At 37.4% G+C, this 23099-nt stretch overlaps 1 protein-coding gene across 7 annotated transcripts in view; it reads right to left on the bottom strand.

Annotated features, from left to right (window-relative positions):
* Positions 1-1786: 1786 nt before the first annotated feature.
* Positions 1787-23099, bottom strand: part of plekha1b (pleckstrin homology domain containing, family A (phosphoinositide binding specific) member 1b) — a 70694-nt gene continuing 49381 nt past the window's right edge. For 3 of the 7 annotated variants that reach the window (XM_078223344.1, XM_078223346.1, XM_078223345.1), the window contains exons 8-13: positions 19889-19957; positions 17531-17595; positions 15557-15620; positions 13329-13418; positions 12222-12308; positions 1787-5046 (exon numbers count right to left, since the gene is read on the bottom strand). In XM_078223344.1, coding sequence (XP_078079470.1) covers positions 4726-5046; positions 12222-12308; positions 13329-13418; positions 15557-15620; positions 17531-17595; positions 19889-19957 — 696 coding nt within the window. In that variant the 3' untranslated portion in view covers positions 1787-4725. Of the gene's footprint in view, positions 5122-12221; positions 12309-13328; positions 13419-15556; positions 15621-17530; positions 17596-19888; positions 19958-23099 lie in introns of all 7 variants that reach the window. The other 4 variants (XM_078223350.1, XM_078223348.1, XM_078223349.1 and 1 more) reach the window with 4 other exon arrangements.

Raw genomic sequence — 23099 nt, 5'->3', positions numbered from 1 at the left:
TAAGATTGCAAAATTAGGGCCGGAGTGACACTGAAAGGGCCATGGGTACAAGCTTACCCACGTACATCTGACAATCCATTGTCTTTACTACAGAAATAAGCTGGAGATTTATTTCTAGGGTCCTAGATCATCCTCATTTATAAAACTACTGCAACTATTTGGTACATTTTGGATTCTGCTTTTCAAGCTAAAAATTTGGATTAAATATGAAAATAGTTATCCAGATTTTATTAGTTTAATAGATTGTGTCCTAACTGCAAGTTAACACTAGTTTTGCAAATGACAGCCTTTATAATTGTTTTAATTGTTAACAGCACCATAGTTATTATTTTTCAAGCTGATTCTAAGCTCCTGTTTTACTCATCTTGATCTGTTGAACACAAGAGCTCTCTTTAATTCCACTTATCAATGATGAAAGTCTGTACATCAATTAAAAAGTCAAAAAGTTTCATCAAGTAGCTGAAACATCCACCTCGATTTAGTATAGTTTTGTGCACACTCAGCAGGAACCTTAGCCTTCCTACTACTGGGGTTAGTTCCTGTGTTGCCTGGAGAATGATGTTCTCCACAGCATGGTTCCATCCAACTACTCATGGAGGTTCTGCAACTTCATTAATCTATTTGTTTAGATCAAAATGGTGCATCTGACTTCATATGAAATCAGCAGTTCACATCATTGGGAGAAGGCTGCTGTTGTGTAGCACAGACCAACCGTGGTCTATTGCAGTAGACCGTATGCCAAGTTGACAGTCATTATCACTTTAGTTTCCATTATTGATTTGCTTATATTCTACCTCCAAATGATAAGCTTGAACATCACACTATGATATGGATTTACTGAGAGATTCCTTGAATGCTTCTCACTCTAGTTAAGTATCTTAATGTATCACTGTGCTCCACCTAATGATTTACATGGCATGCAAGCATATTGCAAGGCCATTTTTTGAATGATATGCATTTACCACACACTAATTTAAGACTGGCTCATTATTGTACAACAAAGACATAGCTGGCACCTCAGTCTTCGATCCCAATTCATATGAAATCACACCACATGCTTCATTCCACCAGTTTGATCTAAACAAATAGATTAATAAAGTTGCAGCACCTCCATGAGTAGTTGGATGGAACCATGCTGTGGAGAACATTATTCTCCAAGCAACAGAGGAGCTAACCCAAATGGTAGAAAGGGGAATGTTCCTGCAGGGGGAGTCCTAACACCATCTGACCAGGAATACCAGCCAAAGATTTTGGAATTTGTTGCAGTCAAGTCCAGGCAATAATAAATCAAGGCTTAATACCACCAACTAAAATCTGATTAAGAAATGCCCTGGCTGCAGGCACGGAACAGGTGGTTTGCTATTTAATCTGTTGTTGGGTTTCTTCCTTGAGGAAAGCACCCAACCATTCACTTAACTCTAATGTTTGGTTACTGGCTTGCCTTACTTCACAGGAAACAAATAACTGAGCCTTCTAAAAATGGGCTGCCTGAATTCCATACACTTGACAGGCTCAGATTCTCTATGTATTAATACAATAATAAATGACAAACAAAAATGGCAAAATTTTCAATATTCCAAGCTAAAACCAATACGGGGGGGGTGGGGGGTGAATACTGTTACTTGAAAATTCAAATAAATGGCAATGTGAACGAAACTTTGAGACCCTTAAATCATGCCAAAAATGTGTCTCATTCTGACAAACCATGCACCTATACCTCTTCAATACGAGTGCTTAACTGTTGAGAAATTTCCAATACCTTGTTTAGAAAGGCAACCAAGATATAAAAATCATCACATAGTTCTTTATTGTCTTAGATGAACAAACATCATTCAGGACAGTCCTTACATAACCTTCAAAAATAATTTAAACATTTTCATAGAATTATATAAAAAGTTCAGCAGAGATAAATAAAAGCTTCTGTTAGCAGACTAATACACATTTTTCCAACTTGACAAATTATATATTTTCGGTTCACCAGTAGTTGAATATAGTCCCCCACAATAGTGTAAATGCAAAACAAAATTTCACCCAATTCATAAAGTTGTAAAGAATATTTTCAAGTACACAGCAGTAGCACATGCGATTTCAGAAGCAGTACCAGTGCCAATAAGCTTAGCAAATTTACAATTACAAAAATAAAATATTGAACTAAATATATCAAGATTTTACAGGTTCTACAGATAATTTCTCCCACAGGTTTTTCAAATAGCTCTAGCTACTCATACACAATAAACATCTTTATGTGGAAAGAAAAATAATCAGGTAAGAAATCGCATATCTATTCTTTCTATTGAGCTTTGTTCCTTTTTGGTGAAAAATTGGGGTTTAAAAACTACTTGATTGCAACGTCACAGTGAAAAGTTATAGGAGAAAGAGGCTTTAGTGTATTCAAAAGGTAATGTTTCATTCTCAGTTTTAATAAAAATCTGTGAAATTCAAACTGTGCTACAAGTTTTGATAACTCCTATTAACAAAACAATTATTAGCAGTCGAGCTATTGATTCAGCTACACAAACTGCAAACAAACCATTAACAGAAAATATCTGTTACTACTAGAGACAAAACTACACTGTCTGATTGATAATTAAGCCAAAGCCTTGCAATAAATGTTTTTTTTGCAAAACACAAACTTTAAGACAAGCAACCGGCAAAACTAAGGCATGTACGAATAAAAACAATCCAAGGTTTAATTAGGCAAAGAACAGAATAAAGCTGCTGCATTTGAAACTATCCATGTCAGTATTTTTTTCCTTAAGTGTCATAACATCAGTTACCAAAATGACTAAACCAGCTGCTTGAATGAGGGAAAGCCTATCTACAGAGGTCTTCCATTATTAATGGCTCGACACAAACCTTTCAAAATTTAATTCTATTATGTACTTAAAAATGACAGTAATTAAATGCAGCCAATTATCATATTAAAATTATTCAAGTTACCTTTTTATCAAAATATGCTAGAAAGTTATTTGATTGATTTTAAGGGAACATTGTAAAACAAATCCAAAATCCATCAATGCCTTATCTTTAAGAATGTATAACATAAGAAGTACCCTCCACAAATTGTAATCATCTTTTTTTTCCAAAACATTACAATGAGTCAGCCTTCCAAAAGAACTGCCACTTTCCCAATAATTTCCAGGCTGGCTTCCGGAAAAATAATGTGTATTAGCTCAGCCTTGGCATCCAGGAGTTTCCTCAATTCTCCCAGGAAGTGGCGGTGGTAGTGGAAGGCAAAATAGAAAATAAACACATTTCAGCACCCAAGCCTCAACAACAGTGATCCCAAATTGAACACAAACTATTTTACACAGGTGCACAAGAATAAGACATTGGAGGATCATGCAAAGGAGAATCATCTGTGCTTTCCAAAGGACATTTAGGTGCAATTAATTCCTGAACATTTTGATCAATATTAGGCACAAATAAGCAAACTGGTAAGAAACAGATGCAAGTTTAGAAAAAACCTAGTACAAAAACAAAACTAATTTTCCATCGAAAATAATGAAAATTAATGCCAACTTTTACAAGTATGAATATGTATACAGTATTTGTAAAATAAATATTTTAAATCAAATATTTTGATGGAAATTATGTTAAGTATATCCTATAAGGTAAAAACTGCAGAAATACTATGGGTGAAAACTTTAGATTTCTACACATACTAATAAAATAGGATTCAACAGATGTAGTATAATTAGTTTCTGCAAGGTACCTCTGCATTTTCACCTTAAATTAAAATTAACTTTATGGCCCTGTCCCTATTGAGGCTCACACTAAGAGTCCGTTCAAGACTTTAAAGCTATTCAAGTTTCACTTCGGAGTTTTCACCGGTGAAGTTAAATGTTCTGAGGGAGTGAGGGAATGTTTCATTCACAAAGATTTTAAGGTGAGATACATTTGGTGGACACCATTGAAAAAAAATCAACTGTATCTTGTGTATATATAATTACACATTTTTTTAAAAAATCTCCAGATTTAATGCAACACTGTTCTGACAACACGCAGTGGCAGTATCAAAAGCCTCCAGTAATTTCTGCAGTTCACAATTAGTGAAATATATTGCACAGGAAACCATTAAAAGATCCATAATATTCTAACAATTTAAACTTGAATAATGTCCAAACAATTACACTTACTAATTTTAAGAGCTTAAGAAAACAAAATGTAATGTTGTACAGTATAAATCAAATATTGATACACATGAAAACAACTTGGTTCCAGAGTTGAAGGACAGGCACTTTAAGCAATATGGGATTTTGGTGCATTAAAACACATACAGGCCACAAGTTAAGGATCATACACAGTACAACCTGGAGCTCTCAAGGCTAAGCAAAACAAGGTTGAAGATTTTCACAATGGAAACCCTCATTGTTCTGAATATATAAAAGACTAACCTGTACATTTAGTGACAAGGTGCAATCTTTGGGACCAGGACAGTACACCACTCTGTTCTTTAGGCACAAACAAAGTTTTTTTTTTAAAAAGTAGGCAGATAATCGAACACCAAATCGATCCAGATTTCTCCATGGATGCCACAGCATGAAACCTGCTGCAGGGATGTTAGCAGACACACTTCACCACGTACACTAATGAGGTGAAACTCAAAGCAAAGTTTTGAATGTGAGAAAATGAATAATCCTCTTCCTTGTCTTATCTACTCCCATCAAAGGTCCCTGTAATCACTGATTTGGATGACAGGGCTTTTATCTTCAAATTCTACCTTTAGATGTCACTGACGGGAAGACTGACATCATCCAGATCCAGAGGAGCAGGATAATTCTCCTGCATGCCATTTTTACCATGAGGGACTGAATCTTCCTTTGTCATTTTGGCAGCTGGTTTTCGGGCAGAGACAGCCGGGATCTTGTGTTGCCCTGGCTGAGCCATGGTAGAAGACTTGTGAAGTCCTCGCTTCTCCTGGTTCTGTTGGGGATTGTGGTCTGCAGTGTTGCTGGCGGAGGCAATGAGGGGATTATAGATGGCTGGTGTTTTTGTGGAAGGTGAGACAGTACTGGGTTCTGCTGTGGAAGTGTCAGAAGGCTCCTGTAAAGAGGATTGTTGGTCAGACACACAAGGTCATTAGTGGCATGTCAGTATTTCAGAGTCAGATTTTACTCTCTGTAAAAAAGCAGAAAAAAAACCACAAAAGCAAAGCATCAGCAAAGATGTTAATAAGCATATATGCTGTCAAAAAGAGAAGCAAAGCATTTTAGGTTGCCAAAGAGCACCAGTGCCTATATAACACAGGCGATATGATAAGCTAGATGGTACATAAATCTGTATGTGCTATTGCAATGCTAAAATAAAGTTACTGATAGAGTGTAAAGAAAGCCAGGACCCCAAAACAGATATTGAACTGCGATACTAATTTTGCAAAATTAGTGACATGCCATGCAATTCACACTTTCACCTGACCTGTCAAACTGGTTCAAGGGATTTTTCAAGTTTCCAGTGTAAAATAGAACAATAGAAAAGTAAACACTTTGTCCAGTCTATATAATGGTATTGGCTCTTTTGTATCCAAAACAATAAAAACGCTTCACTCAAATGAAAATAAAATGTTCTAACTTATTTTGTTATAATTGTTGTTTTATTTAATTCATTAGATATTTTGTAACCATCAATTCTTATTTGTCAGGTATCAAAGAGCCATCTCATTCAATTCAACATAAACATGGCTTGGATGTATATTGACCCAGCAGCTCTTTTGGAGTAAGACAGTGTCTGAAATTTGTTTGGTCCCGATTTTGTTTTAAACTGGAAAGTATTTCCCAGCCTGCCTGCCTGCTTCAAACAGGTTCATTTGAAGTTTGAAACAGGTTTGCTTGAAGCCTTCAAAAAAAGACAGTCACCCAGAGTTCTTCTTGAATATGAACTGCCACACAAGAATAATAGGCCATCATTTGCTACAGGAATGAAACAAAAGGGTCTGTTCCTCTGTTAGCCAGACACATCCTTGCATGTTCAGATTTGTTTTTTGAATGGCAAGTTGCTGCAAAAGCAAGAAGGGGGAAGTTGGACACCTGGGACCCTACCGAACAGGGCAAACAACTTATTGGCCAATTAGATTGTGTGCAAGTTTGTTTTTTTTTAAGAAGGACTTTGCTAGCAACCTTAAATGAACAGAAAAATCACATGTTGTGAAATTGACCGAGAAGGAAGAGTGGGTGAATTGAATGTTAAATCAGGTACTGAAAAGGGAGAAAGATTGGATTCAGAAAATGGAAAAGTTAAAAAAAATGATATTGCTGGAAAGTCCAACATCAATTAAAGGAATGAAATATCACATTTGTAACAGTTAATTTTCAGTTCCAGAGTTTGACTGGCAGTAATTAACGTTACCCAAGACGACTGAACGGAAAAGATTTAACTTCCCTGTGGCGAGTTCAGTTCACATTTACTATGCAAGTATAGCAATGTCACACCAGTCAATGGCGAGTCAGACAGCAAGATGTTGTTTAGCAAAGTTAACAGTTGAAAGTTAAGCAGGCGCATATCAGATAGGAACTTATATTCTGGTATCTCTTGTGTTGAACTGTGCATCTGCTCTACCCCAAAGTTTCTGCAGCATTTGTGCATAAAAGACGAAGCCCAGTAGTGTTGCTATTTTAGCAACAAAGTATGGCCCATATAAATTATATTTCACTGCAACAGTCACAATAATTTGTTACTTACAATTCATTCAGGGAGACTGTTGAACTTAAAAAAAAGCCTTGCGAGTGTCTGCTACCTTCAGGTTCTTTCAGAGTTCAAAATACGTTATGAATGTGAGGTTTTATAAGCTGATTGGATTAAAGAGACAGTTCCAAAATACAAAGGGGCATGAAGCAATGAGCTGATCCGTTTTATAATCGGAGAGACAACAAGCCTGGGTGACTTAGTTACTTTGAGACAGAGAGGACTAAGTCAAGAGACATGATTGATAGTGGCAAGCACTGCTGCCTCCTGGGTTCAATTCTCAGCTTGGGACACTGTGTGTGGAGACTGCACATTCTCCCTGTGTCTGCGTGGGTTTCCGCCGGGTCCTCCGGTTTCCTCCCACAGTCCGAAAGATGTGCTGGTTAGGTGCATTGGCCGTGCTAAATTCTCCCTCAGTGTACCCGAACAGGCACCAGAGTGTGGCGACTAGGGGATTTTCACAGTAACTTCATTGCAGTGTTAATGTAAGCCTACTTGTGACACTAATAAAACTTTAAACTGCTAAACAAGATGTAGTGTTTTCACACCAGAAAACAAATGCAAGAGCATCCAAGCAGACTTTCTGTCCCTGAGATCTTGGACAGAAAGAGAGCGAGGGAGAGGGATCTCACAGAGGGTGGTAAGGCTGTGAGTTCTCTGCAAGCTACCAAGCAGAAATGCAGGAGGAAAGACCGTCTCAGATCAAAGTGATGCATCCAGTAGCAATCTAAGAAGTCCAGAAGATTTGTCCCGGGGTGATTGGAATGAGGGGTGGAAAGAATCACCAGAATAGGCCTGCTGCTGGGAATTCTCCAGAAATTGAGAGGAGGGCCTTTTGATGGTCACTCAATCTTGCGACTTAGCAAAATGCAAAGAAGCAAACCCGTTGGAAGTGATGTTGGGCTGGTTCCCGTAAAAACATCCATTCTGCAGTTTATGGGCAGTGGAGTAAACTGCATTGAGGTTTCAGTCACTGAAATCTTTTCTGTATTTTATTGTTTTAGTTGCCTACTAAGTAGAAACAGTGAAACGAGAAGGAGGAGGACGACATTCGGCCCTTCGAGTTTGCTCCATCCTTCATTTTGATCATGGCTGATCAGCGAATTCAATATCCTGATCCCCACTTCCCCCCAATACCCTTGATCCCTTTAGGCCCAAGAGCTATATCTAATTTCATCTTGAAATCAGACAACGTTTTGGCCTCAACTATATTCTGTGGTAATGAATTCCAGATTCACCACCCTCTTGGTGAAGAAATTTCTCCTCAGTTCTAAAAGGTTTATCCCTTATCCTCAAACCATAACCCCTAGTTCTGAACTCCCCACCATTGGGAACATTATTTCTGAATCTACTCTGTCTAACCCTGTTAGAATTTTATAAGTTTCTATGAGATCCCCTCTCACTCTTCTGAACTCCAGTGAATGTAATCCTAACCGACTTAGTCTCTCCTCATATGACACACCTGCCATTCCAGGAATCAGCCTGGTAAACTTTTGCTGTACTCCCTCTACATAAGATAAGAATACCAAAACTGCATACAATACTCCAGATGTGGCCTCACCAATGCCCTATACAATTGCAGCAAAACATCCTTTTCCTTATATTCAAATCCTCTCGCAATGAAGGCCAACATACCATTTGCCTTCTTTATTGCCTGCTGTACCTGCATGAGTATTTTCAGCGACTGCTGCACGAGGGCGCCAAGGTCTCATTGAGTATCCACCTCTCAATTTACACCCATTCAAGTAATAATTTGTCTTCCTATTATTACCACCAAAGTGGATAACCTCACATTTATACACATCATACTGCATCTGCCATGCACATGCCCACACACTCAGCCTGTCCAAATCACAATGAAGCATCTCTTATCCTCCTCAGAACTCACCCTCCTTCCCAACTTTGTATGATCTGCAAATTTGGAGATAATACATTCAGTTCCCTCTTCCAAATCATTAATATATGTGAATAGTTGGGGTCCTAGCACAGATCACTGCGCAACCCCATTAGTCACTGGCGCCAATCAGGAAAAAACCCATTAATGCCAACTAGTGGTTAGTTGCTGTTATTTTTGGTTGGTATGTTACAATAAAAGTCTTAAAATTTGAAATCTTTTCATGCAATTCCTTTATGTTAATCACTGGGAATTCAAACCTTTTCTTTAAAGTTATCGGACTCTACAGAGATGGCAGCAATTTGCTTAGCAATTAAATCTCAAGTCACAGTTGAATGAAGTGTAATTCAGCCGAAGACCAGGAAGATCCACATGAAGACAAATGATAAAATCAATAAACTAGAATGAAGTGAAGAAAGTTCTTTGCATGACTCCTGGTCACTCTACAGATCACCTAAATATCTGGGCAAGTAAAAGCGTTCTCTGGGAGCTTAGCACAAGGAGGGGTCCAATGCAGAACCAAAGCCAGGCTAGCTTGATAAATTAACTGAGCATTTTCAAATTTGCTCATACTGATGAACTCGTGATGAACACTGTTCCTCTGAGATTCAGATTTTAAAAATGAGCAACCTTTCAAGTACAACATTTTATCAGTAATATCTCCTGTAATAAAATTGTTCTCCTGAACATACATGACATTCTGAATATTTCATGAAATATGAAGTTTGAACATATCCGCCTCACTTTTGTTACGTTTTATAAATCAATTATGCGTGTATTTTGTAGGAATTCAGCTAACTTGTCTTTTAAGGAGCGTCTTCAAACCAGGTTGACAGGCACAGATGAAACTCTTCAATATTTGGCAATCCATTAATAGCAGGTTGTTAATTAGCGTTCATGTAAGCACTTGCAATAAGCTATAAATATGAAATACTAAGTTATTTTGTCTCACAAGAAACACAGATTTATACTTCAAGACACTTACAGATAATAGCAATAACACTAAACAGTTAGAAATAATCTATGTATCTGTAAATATGCAAACTAAACATTTCCCTCTCAAAAGTCTAGTTCATGTTCAAGTTTTTTTTGCCAGGCATTTTTACAAGTAGTCTCAGAAAGAATCACCAATTATTATAATTCATAAAGCCTATTCAAATGTACAGAAAGAACACATCTTTATAACTAAATAAGCAAAAGAAAATGTAGTTTCAAATTCAAGATAGACCGCTCATATGCTCAAAGGTCACCAGGAAATTGTGAATAGTGCAATGTCAATTCACCTAATGTTCACCTAATTAATATGTTAACCAGATGAAGCAAATAAAACATTTAAGCATCAGCACAGATTTTTTGTAAGATTTGTCCTTGCAGACCATGTTTTAAAAAAGTACCAATTGGATGATTTGATAACACGAGTGAACATTCAGAAAAATATACAATACTGAATTACCGTATTGGCACTGAATATATCACAAAAAAAGCTTATGAAACCTCAGACAACTACGTCAAGTATTTTAAAAGAAAGCTAATACTATCAGTATAAAAACATTTTGTTGCCTTTAATGAAAGCCTAAAAGACTCTGAACCTGTTCATTTTGAGATGAGCTATATTTAGAATGCTTTATTACATACTAGGCCATTCAGCTTTTCAACCCTGCTCCACCATTCAACAAGATCATGGCAGATCTGCTTGTGGTCTCAAACCCATTTTCCTGTCCACCACCAAAACCGTCAACAACTCCCTCGCTATTCAGAAAACTATCTAACTCAGCTTTGAATTAATTCAATGACCCACGCAGAGAAAAAGAAATCCTCATCTTTAAAAGGGAGATGTCATTTTGAAACTATGTTCCCTAGTTCTAGTCTCCCCCACATGAAGAAACATCTTCCCTGTATTCATTCTATCAAGTCTCCTCAGGATCTTATATGTTTCAGCAACATCTCTCATTTGCCTGAGTTCCAATGGATCTACGACCAACCTGTTCAACCTTTCATAAGGTAAGTCCTCCATTCCAGGAATGAATCAAGTAAAACTTATCTGAACTGCTACTACTGCAACTGTACCATTTTTCAAATGAGACCAAAACTGTGCACAATACTCTATTTGTGATCTCACCAAAGCCATGCAGTGCTCCAGTAAAACTTCCTTACTTTGATATTCCATTCCCCTTGCAATAAATGCCAACATTCCATTTGCCATGTTAAAACACAGCAGCGTACTATTTCTATAAAATTGGTTTCAAAACTCACAAAGCACCACTATCTGACCAAAAGATGCAAACATTATAGTTTTAAAAAATCTATTAAATATTAACTGTTAAAGAGGCATGCATCACCATCTTGAAGCAAGTATGATGCAAGAATGTCAAAGGACTGAGAAACAGAAACAAAACTAAACCTCAAACATTTTGCATTTTAAACAAATCTGCTCAGATAGAGTAGCAGTTTAAAAGCACAAATCAAATTCTAACCACACATTCGTCGGAAATCAGCACTGAATTAAGTGAGCAGATCTACCCAAATCCAAAAGTTCTGCACCCGAAGTAAAATTTAAACTTGCCATCTTATATAGAAAGCTACGACATTTCCACACACACACACACACACAAAAATATGCTCATGCAATGCAGTTCAACCACTCTGGTCTTGTGCCTCTGATTCATACATTCTAGAACACGATTAACATGCAAACACACAAATACACATTGTACTCTAGGTGTGATCAATCTGTTACAAGAATTGTTAACAAAGCATTAATAAATGGTCTGTGCTATTGCAGAGATCAAAGATCAGCTGTGCCATAAATAAAAATGAGGAAATATGAACTCTCATGCAAATTAATCAAAATGGCAACACACCACGGAGGATTATCGATAAAGGAAAATCCCTAGCTTATTCTCGTTGGTTATGTGTCCCCAGTAAAGTGGACCATCATATTTGCTTCTGTTTCTACAATCATTGTGAAAGAACTTTGATGGTATAAAGTCTGAGTATTTAACACCCAAGATTAATAAACTGCTTTTAAAGTTGCAAACTACAGAACTTCCCCTGCCGCCCCCCAAAAAAGTCATTAATTTTTCTTCCCCATGATTACTGCAACATATATACTCGCCTTACTAAATCATGAAGATGTTAAGTCATAAAGAAGCAAAGTTCAAGTCATATTTCTCTAGTGCTTTTTCCTCTTCCCCGCCAGGTAAAACATTCTTCCATTAGAGAGTTATACCTAGAGCCCTGTTAGCAGACTGAAATTTAAGGTAAGCACATAACCAACCCCATTGCTATCTGACTCTGCAACTTTGCGTGGCCACAGAAACAATATTAAACGCTACCTTTAAATTTGATGGCATATTCCTAGTTCTACTTGTGGCACATGTTAGAAAGGAATCAATGGTAGAAATGAATTGCATGGATTTCAAATCAACAAATAATATTTCAATTAATTTGTAGCAGTAAGGAGCGAGTTAAAATTATACACTTTGTTCAGCAAGGGGTAGAAGTATTAGTTTAAATTTCTGATTATGAATCAGCAACTGAATCGATAGTTTAATGTTCACTATTTTATGCCAACCATAGGACAAAATTGCTTCCAGCACATTCAGCAATTGCTAGATTCTAATCCTCCTTAAAAAACTTGCTTTACATGAGAGCTCACATACGTGTCGCATTCACCAGTTCTTGATGTATACCTCTGTATACAAGGATTCGACAGCCTTCTGGCTTGCCGCATCTGGAAGAACACAGTGCAAAGCTCAGATTAGAGTATCCTACACTCGTATAAAGAGAGCAGAGAAATAATAGAAAACACAGTCATATAATTATATATTAAGATTTTTTTTTAATAGCCAATCAAATCAACACATTGCCCAATTCCAACCTTGTGAATTCTCCAACTTAAATTAATTGTATTTTAAATGTTCTATAATTTTTGTTTTAGAATCTGGAAACAGATAAACAGAGACACATGACTGTGTAATCTGTAGAGGAAAGTAAAACCAAGAAAGCTACCTTGAGTAAAGAAATAAAGGGAAGAAATACTGTAATCCATATACAGCATAGTTTGTTTACAGAAAACAAACTTGCAAAAGCAACTTTTCTGGCAAGACAGCTGGACATTCAATGTTAAAATAGTGTAAATTGACAACTGCCCATTTAGAATATAAAACGCATGCTGGAAGAAACACACTCAATCACTGTTATGTTATAGGTTTGAGATTTCGATGTGAACAGAAACTGTTATTTAACGTATTACTAAAAGTGTCCATAGCAAAATCTAAACTCTGATATTTATCCAACTTTTTCTAGCCACTCCTTTAAATCTTGCATTACTCATCTTACATAAATGTCAATTTTAATAGCAACCACATTCTCTAAACATATTTTTAATGGATTTTAAAATGCCTGACTAACCAAGTAACTGGGGATTTTTATTTACGATATGATCTAATGAAGGATAAAGGGCCCAGTGAACCAGAAGGTACACAAAAAGATTTTGTTGAGGACTTATGTAATTGGTACTAGTTTTCCAGAAATTATAAATTATTACTGAACAAAACAAAATAGATATATATGACAGAAACAAAGAAATGCCTGATTATGTAATCACTTGCTGTTTGTGGTGGGGATGGGAGGAGGGTATGAAAGGAAAAGCATCTTCCATTAAATTAAGTCATTCACTTCAGAAACAAAACAATCTTGTTAATGCTAGTGATTGTATGCATTTGTACAAGATATTAACACACAGACATACAGAAGCTGCTGATCTTCCAGGGCCCCGCTGTGCTACTATTGCCCCAGATATTGCCTTGATCCAGTTGTGCATATCTTCAGGACTGTCAGTCTGAAACACAAGGTTCACAACAGACTTTATATGTATTTATACTATATTGTGAGCAGAACAGCACCCTGCAGCATTCACCATATTATCATTATAAACTATTCAACATCTAGTGTTTACTTCCAAATTAGAAACTATATAATTCCTGCATTCAAGGATAATCATCCAGCGACACAGGAGGGAGTTACTTTTATACGGCATTTACCAATTCTAGTTAGTTTTCACCTGAAATTCAGACAGCCTGTGATGTATTTTGCAACAGCCCCAGATAAGTTATTTGGGTATTGTCACATTTCAGGATAATTTGACCATATTTCTAGAAAGGACTTTGAAAAAGAATATTTTTGACAGCACTGCGTTACAAAAGGGTTCCAAGACATTAAGCAGCCAAGATGCTCACGAGATGTTTCCTTCAACTGCAAAAGCAATTAATTCAGACTGCCAGAACAATCAAAAAACACTTATACCCACTGCACAAACAAATCTCAGCCCTTTTTGGTGCTAAATGGCAAGAGGTAAAACACAAATGGCAGGGAAGGTTTTGAAACAGAATACGTAGGTGGTCAGGTTACAAAGAATACAAAAATGTTGGAGTGCAAAGGAGGGTCAGAAACTACCTTGTTTCAAATAAGATCATCCATTCATGCCAGAAAATGTGGTTATTGGTCATTTTGCAAAGGTAAGTTTTGCTGATTGAATTAAGTGAACCTAATTATTACTGCTATGTGTTATTGATTTATTATGAAATAAAGCTGCAAACTGCATCATCTCGTGCTTTGTCTCTCAAATTCTAACTTGAGAGAATTAAGTAATACCAATGGGAAAGGCACATGCCCAAGGCACACAGATTTAAGTCTTCCAGTCTCCAGATTGTCAGAGACCATACATATGACTGAGATGCGCTGACCGACATGGGAATTACACAGCAAGTTTCAACTTCCAATGCACAATCCCCTAGCACCCCAGAATTCTCTGCAAACGTCCCCAACTTGTAGCTAAAGTCAGAGTTTGGACAGTTCCACTGTACTTACCTGGATAATTACCCAGGAAAATGTTGCAAAGATTAAAAACTAGCCTAACAACTGGGTAACTGCACAGCTGACCCCCCAAATCATTCTCACTGACCCCAACCTGCCTGCCCCACCCCTCCTCCCAATGACCGAGATAACTGTTCAGAAGAATCAGTTAATCTTCCAGATTTCTGGATCAATAGACTGAAAATGTGTCACAGCAAAATGGTGGAGAAAGATCTTGAATGCAGTAAACTGTGGGTAATTGGTATAGAAAAAGTAATGTCAGTGGAATGCAGAAATGGGCTATATCGTCAGTACTGTACAGTATGGCCTCAAAATACAAGCTTGAAAGGGAGCTTCAACACTGCACTTTGCGCATGTAGAACGGAGTCATTGAGGTTTACAGCATGGAAACAAGCCCTTCGGCCCAACTTGTCCCATGCCGCCCCTTTTTTAACCCCTAAGCTAGTCCCAATTGCATTTGGCCCATATCCCTCTTTACCCATCTTACCCATATAACTGTCTAAACGCTTTTTAAAAGATAAAATTGTACCTGCCTCTGCCACTACCTCTGGTAGCTTGTTCCAGACACTCTTGTTCCAGCCCTGTGTGAAAAAATTTCCCCTTTGGACACTTTTGTATCTCTCCCCTCACCTTAAACCTATGCCCTCGAGTTTTAGATTCCCCTACCTTTGGGAAAAGATATTGACTATCTAGCGGATCTATGCCCCTCATTATTTTATAGACCTCTACAAGATCAGCCCTAAGCCTCCTATGCTCCAGAGAAAGAATGGAGTCTATCCAGCCTCTCCTTATAACTCAATCCATCAAGTCCCGGTAGCATCCTAGTAAATCTTTTCTGCACTCCTGCTAGTTCAATAATATCCTTTCTATAATAGGGTGACCAGTGGTCAAAATTTAACTTACAGGATCCAAAAGTTGCAATTAATTATTATCCTCCTCAAAGTAATAAAATCAAATACTACACCTAGCTTTAGATCACAATTTCATCCCATGATGATATAGTTTTTCCTTTAAATACATTTTAAATGCATCTTAAAAAGGTTTAAGCTAATTGTTCACTTAAAATAGATGCTTTAACTTAGTCAATGTTAATAATACACTTACCTGGACATAAAATGTTCTAAAATGAGTAACTATTTCAAACAAGTTATCACGCAACAGGATCTCTCTGTAACAGAAAAATATTGTTTTCAGTAATCATGTTTCATTTTTCTTTGCGTATCACTCTTTAGATGAGAAGATAGTCAAATTTACCTACTCTCATACATTTACCTACTCTCATACATTTACCAGCATCAGCTGATGCATGAGATTATTCATTATTACTTCCCCGCCCACTTCGAGGGAAAGTACCTAGCTTCCCGAGTTCTAACAGTCGCAATTCAGAGCTCCATTCAATCCTACACCAAACATATTTTTAAGCACAAAAACACAATTTCAATTAACTGAATACAATTAAATCTGCTGAAGTTAGAACAAATCTTGAGTGACTTCATTTTTTTCCTCATTTGCTCAACCATAACACACAATTTTGGCATTAATCGAATCAGATCATGGAGCAAACACCAGAGGAATACAAAATAAAACCCAACGTGTTGGTAATACTCAGCAGACCCAGCAGCATCTGTGGAGAGAGAAACAGATGCAGGACATTAGAAGAGTCAGAAAAGGCAAGAAGAAAAAAAAAGAGTCAAGATAAGAAGTCAGTTCAGTGGGGTAGGAACAGGCTGAAATGATGGATATACCAGGACAGCACTGCTTATGGATTTTGGGAAGGAGGTAGAAGTGGGCTGTTTAAGTTCAGGGTCTATGAGTGGGAAGCCATCCATGTACCCCACATCCCTGTCTCTTTTCATGCAATTGCAGATGATGTAATACGAGCCTTTATCTCCTCATCCCTCACTGTCCAAGACCCCATATACTGCTCTTGGGTGAAGCAGTCCACAAACATGATCCCAAGTTTCTAGTTGCATGCCATTTTAATTCACCATCTTGCTCTTTCACTCACATTTCTAACCTCAGTCAGCTGCAGTGTTCCAGCGAAGCTCAACACAAGGAACAGTATCTCACCTTCTAATTAGGCACCTTACAGCCATTTCGACTCAACCTACAGTTCAACAATTTCAGGCCATGAATTCTATTCCCCATTTTGATTGTTTTTTTGCCACCTGCCAGTCCAAATCTTGTTTTTCACACTTCCTTTTTCAGACAAAGCTGCTCATTATTCTGCTATTCACACGTGATCTGGAAAAATGTTTTAATTCTTGATTACAATAATCACCATTCTCTTTGCTTGTTGTTCCACGACATAAAAACACAAGAAATGATGATCATGGCTGATCCTGGCTTCAATTCCATTTTCCCCATTCACGCCCCAATATCCCTTCACTCCACGACACCAAAAATCTGTCTATCCCAGCCTTAAATGCATTCAAGATGGAGCACCCACAATCCTCTGGGCTAGAGAATTCCAAAGATTCACAATCGAGTGAAGTAATTTCTCATCTCATGATTGCCCCCTTATCGTGAGATTGCGTCCCTGTGTTTTAGATTCCTCAATCTGCAGAAACAATCTCATCCCCGCAGAATTTTTAGCTTTCAAGAAGATTGCCTGATTCATCAAAACACCAGAGAACGTAAGCGCAACTTACTGAGCCGCTCATCGTAGGACAACATCATTTACAAAGTGAATAGTTAGATTTTAACTTGAATTTAAATATAGGCAATAACCCCAATTCCCGAGCACTCTATGCCATTATTCCCATTTTATTTCTTCTCAACTCTTATTTAACAACATATTCAAATCCAAGATGTTTTCCCCAAAGTGAACATTTTTCCTTCACAATTGTCTTAGCGTCATTCCTGCATTAACTGCTTTGCTGGTTGTGGTTTAAGGGTATTTGACGTGATCGGCCAACAATCAACAAAGCAGAATCCATCAAGAGTGTGCACTACTTTATATTTTAAAAAGGTTTAGCAGTAGCTCAACGTATGAATGATCAATCAAACTATGATAAACACAACTGCTTCATCAAACATGGGTGGCTTCTTGATCAAGAGCAAAAGGATAATTCGAACCTTTGTTTACACTCCTGAACCTTAATAACTTCTTTAAGTGGTATACTACGAAGCGGCTCCTTATCCTGCAAGACAAAAATGGTTTCATAATGAATGTGAACTATCGAACAAGCTTCCAAAAATGCAGAATAATTTTTGGGACTGGCCATCACTTAACAATTACTGCTGAGTAACGACTAGCATTTTTTCTAAAAATCTCCAATACAGCAGATTTGCAATTAGCAATCAAAAAGCAGGAGTGTTTCATAGCTTTCAGGTGCCAGGAAGTGGTTAGATTAGCAGCCTTGATTCAATGCATTGTGCAAACTAGAGAAGTAAAGGGACTGTGCAAACTTGCAAGGCAAGCCGTCCCATTTATATATTGAACAAATACAAAATGAACTCTATGTTGATAGCTGGGCAAAAGTCGGATAACTATTAATCCAAGCAATTCCGTAGCAAGTACACTTGAGAAATAAGTGATGAAGCATCTGAGCTGCAATCCATTCCAGTAAAAGCAGATTTATGGGGCTAGAAACAAAAGCACGTCATGATCAACGTTTATTTTGTTTAAATGTACCAAAATTAGAAATAGTTTCAGCATTCCTTTTGCACATCTCTCTACAGTTTTATCTTGTTTTGCTGCAGAGTTCTGGTTTCTTGAGGAACAATAACATCAGCAGGTATTAACCAGCCATGAATCAACTTGGTGTAGCCCTCACTCTTTCAGACTTATTATTGAAATCAGAAATGTACATTTTTGATACAGAAAATTAAAGAATCAGAAAACAAAGGAGCTATGAATCAGAATTCCTTTGAGCTGTTCTGTAAGTGTACTATGGAGAATTCCTCTTAAGCTGCTACAAAACTCAAATTTAATTTCACTGCCCAAGAGAGATTTATCCAAATATAATTTAAATATTTAGAGATTTTAATCACAATTGAATTTTTTATTAATTTATTAGTTGACTTCTTTACAAATATTGCATTATGTTTTATTCAAGTTATTAATTTATGATTTTACAATGCAAAACAAGTCTGGCCTCATTTTTTCCTGTCTAAATCTGGTGAATTTTTTCATCAGAAGTTCAACACGTTTGAACAGGTTGAGATAATCTGGGGCAGCAGTTTAATGTTTCGTGTATAAAGAAAAAAGGATTGGTTTTTTTCTTCCACAGCTAAACATGTCTCAACAGTTCTGTGCCAGAATATTAAGAGTGTTAATAGCTTTAAGGCATTATTTCATGTTGAAATTAAACAATCAAGCTGTATGCTACAAATTGAAGATTGGAGTTTCCTTAAATCCAAACCAACTTCTCCAAGTGGCAGAAAGATTTTGCTTTTGCTCCTAAGCTATGCCATATGTAGCTTGTTTCTACAGAGACTGCCAATATTAGAAAGAAAGTCTTGCATTTATGCATTGGGACACTGAGGTTGTGAAATGCAAAGTATAGTAGTACTTTTAAAGTGTAGTCACCGTGATATAGGAAATGTGGCAGCCAAATTGCACATAGCAAGTTATCAAAATGACACATGCAATCAGATAACATGTTTTTTAATGTTGATCGAGGGATAAAATATTAGTTAGGACACAAAGAATAAAATATTGGTCAAGACACAGAAAGAACTCCCTCATTAGGTCCATCTAAGCAGAAACACTTCTTAAAATAATGCGGGTAACATGCCAATATCCTAAAATACTTTTTTCTCCAATCGGAGCCATAGCAAGCTGATCATTTTCTCATTGAAGTACTTATGACTGTTACTGGAAATATAAGCTTGCAAATTCTGGACTGTACCATATTCAGAAGCTTTAGTCAACTATAGGCATAATATGTTGTAGTTACAAACGTACCTGAAGATATTCAAACAATTATCAAAACAGCCTTTATAAAGTCAGCTTATTTTAATAGGACACGTGTTTTCTCCCTCATCAGTTAATAGTGGCTTTAAAGGTACAATCAATAGTATTTTGAACAGGGTACCAAGGAGCTCAGGAGTGTTTTATTAGAGAAATAAAACATGTAAAATTGGTCTACTGAAGATCACTTTTAACTATCCCAAGTTATTTATATGGGCTTTCTTTGACTCAAAACACAGATACTAACAAATTTAGACAAATGTTCCTTTACGTATGCTTAGCATTACAATTGCATTATTTTATAAGTAATCTTCATGAAACCTGAAGGTGGGCAAAGCAAGCAAAACCTGCATCAGCCAGCATTTTTCCTGATGCAATATCTTATACAACTTTGCTACTGAGAATTGATCAATACAGCCATGTCAGTGATTCCATACAAGTTTATTTCGTAACAATGTGAACACCACTTATCAGGGACTACAGTGATCACATAATAGTCAAAATTAAAAGTGATATACCAGATCAGATTTGTAATAACTTATGGAATTTTCATCCAGTATGAAATGTCTTCTTTTCCAGTTTTTCATCTGCAAAGATAAAAACTGTAATTAAAAATAAAGCAATTAAGTTATAGCAAAATGCAGTCATTTAGGTAATTTTCAGTTATAACAGCCGAGTACCAATTATTCCGTCATTGCAATTCAGAGTTTGAATTGTCTGGAAGTAAAATGTAAAAGTTAACGGATCAAGGGGAGTGAAGCATGCAAGTTTCTTGCAGCCTGTGTGGGGAAAAGTGGGGTCTGCAGGATGATGCTGATCATGGCACTGTGGTACAGGGAGCCATTCAAGCGAGGGGAGTTCAAAGGGGGCTGTAGTGATTGCAGAGGACAGCATAGTCAGAAGGTTAGACACAGTTCCCTGCAGCTGAGAGTCCAGAAGGCTATGTTGCCTGCCAGGGTTCGGAAATCTGCTCAGAGCTAAAGGAGAACTTGCAGTGAGGTGGGGAGGAACCAGTGGTCATGATCCATGTTGGTACCGATAAAATAAGCAGGGCTAGGAAAGAGGCTCTGCATAAAAAGTATGAGCAGCTAGGGGATAAATTATATAGCAGAACCTCAGGTAATAATCTCTGGATTATTAACTGAGCCACGAGCACAATGGCATAGGGTAAATAAAGTTAGAGAGTTTACTGCATGGCTCAAAGATTGTGGGAGAAATGAATCTCAATTCATGGGGCACTGGCACCAGTACTAGGAAAAATGGGAGCTGTGCCATTGGGATGCTTTTCACATTAATTGTGCTGGGACTAGTGTTCTGGTAAGTTGCATAACAGGGGTGGTAGAAAGGCCGTAAAACTAAATAGTTAGGGTGGAGGGGTTCAAGTGTAGGAAGATATGATAAATTAAAGAGAGAAGACAAGGCAAGAGAGCAAAGTAGCAATAAGGGAAATGATGATTAGAGTGTGGCAGGAAGGGACAGTGCACAAATGTAAGGGTGCAGATAAGACTAGAGATTGCAAAAGTAGTAAAAGACAGAACTAAAGGCTCTGGATCTAAATACACACAACATTCATAGCAAGGTGGATGAATTGATAGCGCAAATAAAATAAATACATATGATCTTATGTCCTTGCCTTATTAGTATTAAGCTTCAATAGCAATTACATTGCTACAGTTTAAATGGCATTACATTGTTAAACATGTCATGGGTATTTGTACACCTATAAATGGGTATATGATTTGACCTTTTGTTAATTTGTCCCCTTTAATTGTTAATTTGTTTAGGCCACAATCATATTAGCCATTGTCTTATTCACTGGCAGAGCAGGTTTGAGGGGCCAAATGGCCTACTCCCACTCCTAATTCTTATATATATTCCTTTGTACAGGTGGAGTTGAAGAATATCCAAAGTCGGCACAGGACATGGTCACTAACACATTCGTTTCTTTACCGCTAAATCCATGTTCATGGATGATGCACCCTGTTGCATAAAGCCAAAAACAATGACATCCAATTAACTTGCTAAAGCCAGAAACAGACCTGCATATTTATTCAATTCTGAGAACGTAGAATTTCTTGAATGCATAGCTAGCCTTTCGCAAAGCCATAATTGCCACTAAAAGATTTCCTGTCGCTGTTTTGTCCCCATCACTTTCAAAGATTCCGCCAATACCACCTTAACAAATCCACCTTTGAACTCAGTCATTGCAAATTGTCACCCAATCTAAAAGGACCATGAATTTATCAAATCCACATTTTTCTTTTCCACGACTACCTTTCAGAATCCCTTCAATAAAGTTTCTCACCAGCACCAAAATGGTCATAATCAGTCATTCATGACATTCTCTGAAATCAAGGAGCTTGTTCCTCCTCAACCCTCTGAAATGCTTGACGTGCTTGACCACACCATCCACTTCCAAAGGCCCTCCAGTCATTGACCAAATATGATTACCCTCACTTGGTTCCACTTTTGCCTATCCAATCAAAGTACTTACAATGGTTTCTCTAGCCACTCAAAGTAAACTGAAACCCCTAAAAGACTTATCCTTCAGAATCTCCTTTTTCTTGTCAGATGCTGCACATAGGCGATATCACATGCAGACTTTGATCAGGTCCCACATGTTGGCTGTCAGAAATCAGATTCACAACTGCATCATCTTTCACGACTCGCTCATCTGACATTGGACAATTTTATCCAATTATATAGTAAAACTAAAACCCTTCATCTCCATCTCACAACCAATTCCTCTCCATTACAAGAACTCCCCAATTCCTCCACTGTTAACAGCAGCCTCCTCCATTTCTGTCTGTTGCTAAAATTCTTATCTATACCATTGACTACTTTAATACCGCACTGACCATTCTTCTATACTCACCCTCCACAAATTTTATCTTACTTAAAACTCTGCTGCCTAAATCCTAAACTGTACCATGTCCTGTTCACCCATTACCCCTTGCCTGCTATGATCTCCATTGGCTTCTGGTCCAGCAATGCCTCAAACTTAAAATTCTCATTTAAAATAAACTCCTTCAAAACTTTGTTCTGACCTACCCTGATAACCTCCTTCAGTTCCACAATCTCCGAGTTTTCTGCACCGGCCTCTTGTGTCCCTACATTCCACAGATGTAGTTGGACCTTCAGCATCCAAGGTGCCATGCTCTGCAACTCCCCAAACCCTTCCATTACCCTTTCTTACTTTCCTTGAAACCCACTTCTCAATAAACCATTGGCTATCCCTCCTAACACCTTCAAGTCCACTGCTTCCTTGAGTACAACTTGCGGTGCATCTTGGAACATATTTCAATATCAAAGCCACCAAATTGTTGCTAGCTATTTTTGTTTGCCCAAGTTCCAAAAAACAAGGAAGAATTCAGGAGAAGAAACTTGGGAAATATTTGATGAGATTTTTTGCCCCTCACTTGGTCTGAAAGCACCGCCTAATACCAAAGCTCTGCAAGATGATTTCCTCCTCAGTTTTTGTATTCAAACTAATTTTACATACCATAACGATAAAGAGGAATTTCTCCTATTATTAGAAGGCACAAGCTATATGCAACAAAGTTCTTAGTGGACAAACTTAGTAAGGTGGAGAAGGAGACAAGGCACACTGTTCTTATATCTGCATTTAGCTTAAATCCAGCACCTGCAATACAATTAAAGTGTGAGAAAAGCAAATACTGCAGAAGCTGAAAATCTGAAATAGAAAACAGAAACTTCTGAAAATACTCA

This window comes from Mustelus asterias, chromosome 11, assembly GCF_964213995.1.
Source record: "Mustelus asterias chromosome 11, sMusAst1.hap1.1, whole genome shotgun sequence".
Taxonomy (NCBI): Eukaryota; Metazoa; Chordata; class Chondrichthyes; order Carcharhiniformes; family Triakidae; genus Mustelus; species Mustelus asterias.
Note: the sequence above shows the minus strand (reverse complement) of the source record. Positions and strands in the feature narration are given on the sequence as shown.